At 43.6% G+C, this 9,561-nt stretch overlaps 1 protein-coding gene across 7 annotated transcripts in view; it reads right to left on the bottom strand.

Annotated features, from left to right (window-relative positions):
- Positions 1-9,561, bottom strand: part of B3GNTL1 (UDP-GlcNAc:betaGal beta-1,3-N-acetylglucosaminyltransferase-like 1) — a 417,067-nt gene that overhangs the window by 51,932 nt on the left and 355,574 nt on the right. For 6 of the 7 annotated variants that reach the window (XM_019502483.1, XM_019502489.1, XM_019502498.1 and 3 more), the window contains one exon: positions 4,729-4,864. In XM_019502483.1, the coding sequence (XP_019358028.1) occupies positions 4,729-4,864 (136 nt within the window). Of the gene's footprint in view, positions 1-473; positions 662-4,728; positions 4,865-9,561 lie in introns of those variants that run through there. The other variant, XM_019502527.1, reaches the window with a different exon arrangement.

The raw sequence follows: 9,561 nt of genomic DNA, 5'->3' as shown, positions 1-9,561 counted from the left end.
GTTTTCTAAAGCTATCTATGGATAAATAATCCCCTTTCAAACTGCATCATGGGAGCAGCAGCCAGGGGATTTTTTTAAGTTCCCAAAGCAGGTATGAATTCCCCTGCCTCCTGGCACTCCCTCCTTTCCCCTCCATGCTCAGCAACATGTCTCCTCCTCTCCCCTTCCATTAACCCCCTCCCCTACCCACCACTTCTGCTGGCTGATCTGGGGGCAGGGAAAGCTGAAGAGCCCCTCCTGCCCTGCTCCAGCTGAACTGCATAGGGAGCTGGGCTCAGTCAGGGACAGTGGTTGTGGAGGCAGCAGGTGGGTTCCTCCTTCCAGCCCAGCTGTTCCTTTCCAAGTTCAGAAGTAGGCACAGGGAAGGGACCCCTTGTGCTGGCACCATAACAGCCACTGTTCCCAGCTGAGCCCAGCTCCTGCTGAGCATGGGGCAAATGAGAGGGGGTGCTGGGATGGGGGAGGGGGGTGTATTCTTACCTGATTTGGGGACTTAAAAAATCCCCTGGCTGATACTCCCACAGCATGTTCTGCCCACCCCAGTGAGAGTGGAGAGTTAAGAGTGGGGGGTGCAGCCACTCCGTCAGTGCTGGTCGCTGCCCCCACACCCCCTTTACAAAATCCTGGATCCATCCACGAAAACATCTGAATGAGCTTCATGCTATGGGATGCCAATAGGATTTAAGTACTGGAGTCACAGTGGCAAAAACTTGAAAAGGAACTCTGTTTAAAATGGGACTTGTGTAGAGATGATGGACCTTATTCATATCAGTGCCACTTTGCTTCAGGAAATGCTGTTTTACTGGTCTGGTATGACAGATTTTGTCCTGTTATATTCCTAGTACCTTTTCATAAAGGAGGCTTTTTTTTTAAATAGCTAGTGCATTTTCATTCAGTTCTTGGCTCTTTGCTTAGAAATGCAGTAAAGTGCTCACCTTTTCTATTTGTAGATTCAAGATCAAGAATACCATTTCCAGGTACCATCTAAACCAGACCAACGTTTTTAGCTTATCCTGTATAAGTAATTTCCCTCCTACCCTCAATGGCTCATTTTATGGTTTTAGGGATATAAGAGGTGAAGCAACCTCTGGTGCAAAGGAATTTTTTTAACTGTTGGCATAATTTAGAAATTAGTCACAGATTAGTTGATAGTTTTCTAAGGGAAAGGAAAAATTAGCTCAGCTGAGCATAATTTTTTTTACTATTGATTAGAATAAGATCTGCTTTGTGGGAACTAAAGCAGATTATATTCACATATTTCTTTCAAAGCAGATGGTATGAGCTTGTGGCTTGCAACCAAGAAATGGTAGGCTTTGGTTCTGTTCCAACATTCTGCCACTGACTTGCCAGAAGGCCCCAGAACAAGTCACATAATCCCACATTTTGACTGACTGAGGACTTAATTTGAATACCCTAGGGCCTAATAGCAAGACATGCTATATGACAATATCAGCCAAAATCAACTGAGATGGCTACAGAAATGTGATTTTAATCACTAGATGTCATCCCTCTGCTTAACTGTCACAATGCACTCATTCCAACAGCAATACTTTACAGCATACTAGTCAAGTGAACTGGACAAGTGTGCATTTGGGAAAATGCTGCATCTACAGCAGGAAAGTATGTTTTCTAGATGTGCCTGGTATGGAATTCAGTAATCAATGAGTTAATGCTCAAAGCTGTGTTTCAATACCAAAGCAAACCATACTGAAATATACTTAATTACAACCTTGATAGAAGCAAAATAATATCACTGCCTGCAGCACTGCCAAAGCAAACGTTATGTAAAGGTCAGCTGGAAAGAATGTCAGGATCTGAGTTAATTAGAACCACACCAGCAATGCTAGCATATTGCTGAAGCAGGTCTGCTTAATCCATACTGCAAAAGAGGCAAGTCTGAGTTTCTCAGCTGCAAAACAACAAAAACAACAATATTATTCTTCTCCTGCCCTTTCAATCTGCTTTGGGGTAGCATCTTCAAGTTACCACTCTGTACTGCTGCACAGGATGTGAAGTTCTGTGTGAGTCATTTCGAGAGGTAGGTGGCAAGTGCAATACAGAATTAGAGTCATTCTGCCTTGCCATCCAACTGCCTTTTGGATTGGTACATAGAAAAAATTAGATGTGGTGATGGGGTGCAACGGACATCACAGCCTGCTTTCTGTTGTTCATTTCAAAAGTTTCTGCTTGTGTCTCATTTGCACACATGCCCTCCCACATCTCCTCTATGAAGGTAATACCTAATCCTTACACAGTCATCAGCTGCAAAGTATGGGGAACACAAGCCAGTTAGGGGAATTCACACAACACTCTGAGAAACGCTGACTGAAGAGTACATTTGCATAGAAACCACACAGAATCATGCACATAGCACTGAGTGACCAAGGCAAAAATACTCTGAAGCAGACACTTCCGTCCTTCTTAAATTAATAAAACTTCCCAGCTGCCCAACATTTAAGCTTCTCTTTACTTAACAGTTACTTCAACCTCCACACTACATTCATAGATATGAGGAGGATGGCACTGGCATGGCATATAGGAGATTTGCATTGCATTCCTGCTGCCACTGATTCTCAGTGAGAGTCCCCTATTTTCACCCACTGAATCCCGTTGTGGGCATATTAATTTATTTTATTTAACTTTCTCCATGGATGTATGTGATCTGAGGAGCACTGGATTAATCAGGTTCCCATATCTTCATTCTCCTGCCTTCCCACCCATATTTTTTTCTGAAAAGAAAACACATTTGGTAATAAAATGGATGTTCCATGACTGTTTATAAGAAACAGTCATCCAACATTAGCCCTGGAGCCTTTATCTCATAAAGTTATTAGACAAAAAGAAAATTATATGAGAGCAAGGCATTTAAATGCTTAGAGAAACCTCTCCACTGTCATTGTTAATTATAAGTAACTACTACATTTTGAAAGACATGCATTATATTTAAATGCTTTATTCATGTACATTTTTTATTCTATGTTTAAGTAGTCATGCTTTCCAACAGGGAGATATAATGTGTCTGCTCCATATAACACAAACCAGGATGCTTGATGTATTATGAAGATTTTGCTGAGCAGTCATTTAAGGCAGTGGGGGCCAATCCTTTTGGCAGGTGTGTCCTGCACCGTCCCCAAGTGCCACTGTGATCCTTTTCCCTTGCCTGAACTGCTGCTTGGCCTTCAGCTCTTTGCCCTGTGCTTCCTGACCAAGCTTCTTCTCTGCTTTCTGCTCCCTGCCCAGTGCTTCCTGCCTGAACTGTAGGGGCGTGCAAAATGGGCCATATTCGATTTGGATTCAGCCTGAACAAGGGACAGTGATTCAATTAGTTGATTCGGATCACTGTCCCCGATTCAATTTGGCCAAATCCGAATCTGAAGATTCAATGCTGATTCGGAGAAGCAGCGATTCGGCCATAGACACAGCTTTAAATGTTTTTTTCTATAGACCTCAAGGTACCAGGCATGGCTTGTGAACACTGCGATGCTGGGACAGAAGGAGTGTCTCAGAGGAGTGCAGGGGGACTTCCCGCATGCTTGGCAGTGAACCTGGAAGTGGACCGGAAGCACCAGTCACTGAGCCAGGGTGGCGCAGGGGCCCCCCAGTGTGCTCCCCAGCAGACCCAAAATGCTTCTAGATCACTTCTGGGTCTGTTGCCAAGAGCACTGGGCAGCCCCCTGCACTTCTGTGGGATGCTCCATCCACCCCAGCACCACAGCATTGATGAGCCGCTGATACCTTGAGGTATGTAGAAAAAACATTTAAAGCTGTGTCTATGTCTGAATCGCTGAATTTTTCCAAATCGATTCGGAGAGATTAAAGGGTCTTCTGATTTGATTTGGATTTGGAGATTCAGCCACCGAATCAGACTGAATCTCTGCCAAATTGAATCAGGGACTGAAGCTTTGCAAAGCATTACTGATCTGAATGTTTTGCTTTCTGCTATCTGTCCCCTCCCCAGTCTGCCATGTGCCACACACACAAGCTGCCTGGGACACTTATGGCACCCTTGCCCAGTGCTGCAGGAAGGTGGAGGGGGGGGGCGAGCAGGGCGTCTGCCCTAGGTGCCGAAGCAAAGGGGTGCTAACAGGTGCTGCCCAGCTGGGGTGGGGAACAGGACAAAGCCATGAGTGGCTCATTTGGGGGAGGTGCAGGGACGGGGGACGGGTGGCTCCTGCCGTTGTATGCACTACCGGGCAAGCACGGCGGGGGAGGGGGGCATGTTCCTCCCAGATCTGTGTGAGGGGTGAGGGTGGGCTGCTGCTGCAGGCTTTGCCCTGAGTGTCAAACTTTATTGCTACAGCACTGCCCTTGCCGCAGGTGGCCATCCCTGGCTTAGAGGCAGATATGAATGTTATCTATGCACAAATAATCCCCAGTAAAAACATTTAGCAGAAACCCACCCAAATAGATCAAGATTTTTTTTTTGTTCCATTTGGAATGCCAGGGATTGGGATGGATGTGCAGCAGCAAGGCCAAGAGCTGTCTCTGATTAACTGTTATGTGTAGCCACAAGAAGGCTGACAGCATATAAAAACACATCAGTTACGAGAGATCCCACGGATACTATAATATTTAAAACAATAGTATAGCTGGATCATGGATTAGGAAACTAAGAATATTTTCTAAAAGCCTTTATGTTGCACTGTTCTTATATATCAAGCATCTAAGGGGTAGAGGGAGGAGAAAAGTAATTGCCTTTGTATATTCTTGACTTTTTTAACATCTCACCTTTCTCCGATTAGCTGGTGATAAGCTTCTGTAGAGCTTCCTGCCCTGTTTGCCAGCGTTCCAAATGGTGAAAGACGCCCAGTGCTTCAGGACTCTGTCTTCCAGAAATCTGACTCGATGATTCCAGATGGTTTCCCTGGGGAATCAGAAAAGAAGTGCGTTTGATCTAGAAATACATTAACAGCATAAGAAATCTCACTTTCCAAACAGATACATTTCTGATGCAAAAACCACACTGAAACATCAGACTAGCAACAATTCCAGTGGAAATGAATGCTGTAACTGGAAAAAAAATGGTCTCCTGTTTAAACATTAGACTTGCTGTCTTTGTTGCTGTGATCTTTCATTTATACTCAGATGTGGACAATGTATAGGGGAAGTTGCTGGAGAAGCACCATCAATGCTGCCTGTGGGAGATCCTTCATATCCAGTGGGAAGGCAGATGCACCATTAGTGTCCTCTTGCAAGAAAACACCATGAGCACTGAGGTGATGATCATCCGACATCAACTTTGCTGCACCAGCCAAGTCATCTGGATGTCCGACTCCAGATTCCCAAAGCAAGTTTTATTCTCCCAGCTCAGTCAAGGTGTATGCTCAAGAGGAGGGCAGAGAAAGCACTTCAAGGATGTCCTCATGGTTAATGTGAAAGAAATGCAAAACTGAAATCAACTCATGGGAAACTATTACCTAGGACCACCCCAAATGGAGGAAGAGTCTGCTGCAAGGATCTCAGTACTTTGAAAACTTACAAAGACAGTGGGAGACAGAAAAACAGGAGCAGCAAAAACAGCTTGTCATGGACTGAATTAAGAGCCCAGAGCCACCCACCCCACATGGAAATGTGTCCAAGTTCCAACAGTCTGTCAATCCTGGATAGGCTTCCTCAGTCATCTTCGAATCCACAGTTAAGACTTCATAGACGACAATCATCCTCGACTGAGAGGGAGTGCCAGTGATAATATTGAGCTCAGTTCCATTTCAATGTACTCTGCAAGATGTTGAGCAAGTTAAAGACACATGATGGACTTCTCCTAAAACATATATATTGATGGGACACAGCAGAGATACAATATTGTCAAATCTTGTAAAAGGATAAAAATTTAAAAAATGCCCAAGTGATTTATGATTCTAGGACCCATGCTCAAAAGTGACCTACGCATTGAAGAGCTTAAGTCCCAAAAGGGTTTAGGCTCCTCAGTCATTCAAGCACATATAAAAAAAATTACCACTATGCACTTTTAAGCAATTTAGGAACCCAAGTGCCCTTGATAAAGCTTTGTTTTCTCAGTCTATATTCCAGCTGTACTACTGCCTTTTCCTTTATTAAATATCATGGTATATCCATCTCTTCCACAACTGGCACACTGCCTGCTGCAGGCTACACATAAAGTTACATTTGACTTAGGCTCCTAAGTCACCTTTGGAAATGGGACTTAAATGCCTTTGTAAAGGTAATCCTAAATCGTTTGTAACATTCTCAAGTAGATCTGAGTAATTCAGTGTACTAACTTTCCATTGTATGGTTACACTTGAGGGTGAGGTTTGTAGAGGATAAATTGCTAGAGAGCACAACGAAGTCACAAGACGGTGACTCATTTTACAAGAGCCAGTGTTTGAATATACAGGTGTGTGTGTGCATGCGTGCGCATATGGATAAACAACCACATCTCTCTACATGGCACATCTGATTAGTTTAGATTACCATGATCACTAACTTCTGCAATCATGGCCTTTTTTGGTGCTGAGTGTGGAATAGGCAGTCTCTACCTAAAAGATACTGCAAACTAGTCAAAGAAATGTCTTCCCTTCCTCCTAAGAAACTAATTCAGAGAGCAGTGTGTCAGAGCAAGGGTGCTAAAATGACTTGGGTCCAAAAGTCCCTGAAACAGGTCCAAACACACCCAGCAGTTGAACCTGCTACCACTAAATGTTATAGTTTTAGGAAGATAAGGTTCTTTTGGGTGAATCTGATATCTTAGACCAACTTAAATAGTTGGAAAAAATTTTCTTAGCAAGCTTTGAGGTTTAAAAACTCTTCATCAGGCTGAGGAAGCATCTGCAGTTGGTAAACTCTAAAACATTCTAGTTGAAATCATGCCATAATGGATGTCAAATGTTCCAGGTTATGTTTTGGTTTTTCAGCTATCTGTAATTTCTTTCCATGATACTAGCATATAAAACCACTTTTAGCTTTGGCTATATACTATTATTTGTCTAAAGCCTAAGAATCTCAACCCTGCTTTGCAAGATGTTGTGTCTGTCAGCAGCGCTAAAATACAGCAGAACTAATTGCACTGTATAAATATACCATCATTGTAAGTATGAAGTTCCCACAAGTTAACACCCTGGACACATTTTACGGCTTCTAATGGATTTATATCTTAAGGATTTAGATATTTTCACCTTAATAAGTGCAAAAGTATCTCACAGCCTAGAACGAAGGGAGCAGGGAGCTTTTAGCAACTGTACTCTGTTCTTTATTTGAAAAGTTGTGCTCAGGCTTGTCATTCACAGAAGCTAAAATGTTATTCTTTTAAAGCAAGTAAGCGAGGCCACAGGAAGGATTTCTGTCCGTGTGTGTGCATGTGAGACAGAGACAGGGAGTTTATATCACAGGATTCAGGAGCAATTCTACAACAACAATCCAGTACAGATCCCAAACCTAAGCCAGCCTGCAGTGACCAACAGTTGATCAAGTTCAAAAGTCCTGAATAACCCTATAACAAAGCAGGCTTGAGCAGCCCAAAACTCATGACTGCCCCACGTATGTGATTCTGAATATGCAGGTGCATGTTCAGACCAAACAGTGCAAAGGCAATTGATGAATTTACTTAATTTTCAAGCTTATATGTTCCTTTTCTTAATAAGAATTGTGCATCCCCAGGTTCCCAGATGAAGTAGGTGATGTACTCTTTCTGAGGGAAACAGCAGACAAAGAACAGTGGAAGAAGTCACTGGAAAAATAATCCTTTAAATAGAGTGTAACCTTAACAAAATGTCTAAAAAGTATGCTTTAAAATAAAGCAAGCTGACAGATGTCTGTGTGTCCAAGTGGATTTTTATGTCTGAAATAAATTCCACAATGTAATTTATACAAATCTAACACTGTAAACAAAAGTAAGAGTGATACCAAATGTTGAGTCCCCACAACTGTGGGATCACAATCATGAAACATCTGTAAATGCTGCAGATTGGTTGGGATTATCAATTTCAGAAAGTTCAAAGTGTACTCTCACAGAGAGGAGATGCATTCAAGGCAGGCATTCGGTCTTGAGTCCTTCATCTCAACTGCTCGGTGTTTTCAACAATCTTCTCACCCTCCCCCATTTCTGCTCATTTCCTATTGTCTTCAATCACTTATTTTTTTAAAATATCTGTTTCCACTGTATAACGTAATATTGAATAATGTATCATTATAATGGCTTAAAGAAATTTGATTTTAGCTGAAAATGTTGGTTTATGTTCAGGATACTTTTAGTACTCAAAATAGGATTCCACTTCACATTAAAATAACTAGCTTACTAAGCACAAAAACAAATAATTCCCATGAAGGTATGACGTAAGTGCAAGAGAGTGTTGAAAACTGGCTTACGAAATGCAAACTTATTTCATACTTGTAACTTTTTTTTTTTTAATCTCGGTCTCTACCCAGGGCTGGACACAGGCATGGGCAAACCAGGTGACTGCTCAGGGCCCGGACAAAAAGGATGCCCGAAAATGGTAATTTAAAAATTATTATTCTCATTTTTTCTGGTGAAGGGGGGCCCAATACTAAAAGTTTGCCAGGGCCACCATGACTTTAGGTACGGTGCTGTCTCTACCTGTAAAATGACCTCATCCAAAGACCACAACAGAAAGACTATCATTGACTACAGTAGGCTCTGAATTAGGCGTTCAGCTAAAATTCCCCAGAATATCAATGACAGCAACATTCATACACATCTCTACATTCATACAAAACAGCCTATGCCCGTCTGGCCTCGAACATCCGGTCACGTGCCACTCGGGCCTGGATGTTCGGTGTTGTTTGTCTGTCTGTCCCCACTGTTACGCCGAGTGGATGTCTCCTTCTGGTGTAGTCTTTCCTCAATCTCGCCTGCCACGACTTTGGATCTTGTTTCAGTAGTTGGTATCAAACTACCGGGGTTATCTCGACTATGAGACAGCTGTCTGGTGATCTTCTGCGAGGCTCCACCTCCCCTATACCTCGCCCTTATACCCAGCCTTTACGGGTCACAATTATCCTCCCGGCCAGGTTGCCGGCCATTGAACCCCTGACTGCCTTCATGTGGCAGGTGTGGTCTGCCCTGCCTACAGCGTGGGCCGCCTGCGGTCACTTATCTGGTCTATGAGACTGCTGCTTCCCCCAAAAGCTAGCAACTTCTCCAGAGACTTAATAATACTCAGGCCTGCTCTGACCTACAACCCCTCCTAAAGTGGGAAACACAAAATCTAAACAAAGAAAAACTACAGATGCAATCTGAGGGACCCCTCACTCCCCTTTCCCAGGCCCTTTCCTTGGCCTGGTCACTAACAAAGCGCGCAGACCCTGAGGTGTATTTCAGGCTCAGTAGGTTGTCGGTATCTTCTGTTGGCTCCGCCACCATTCAGCTCTCATTGTCCCGCTTGGGGCTTCTTAGGGCCACTGGCAATCCTCCAACAGGCATCTGTCCACCCGTCCCTCACCATAACCACGCCACACCACCGAGGGCCATCTTTCACAGCCTTTCCCACTGCTCTTGCCTCCCGTCTTCCAGCTGGTGTGCCTTTTCGGCTTCCCCAGTGCCCTCAATGTCAGCGTCTATCTGTATCCCTTTACTCTCCTCTCCAG

Source organism: Gavialis gangeticus, unplaced genomic scaffold, assembly GCF_001723915.1.
Source record: "Gavialis gangeticus isolate Ggan-Ray unplaced genomic scaffold, GavGan_comp1, whole genome shotgun sequence".
NCBI lineage: Eukaryota > Metazoa > Chordata > Crocodylia > Gavialidae > Gavialis > Gavialis gangeticus.
Note: the sequence above shows the minus strand (reverse complement) of the source record. Positions and strands in the feature narration are given on the sequence as shown.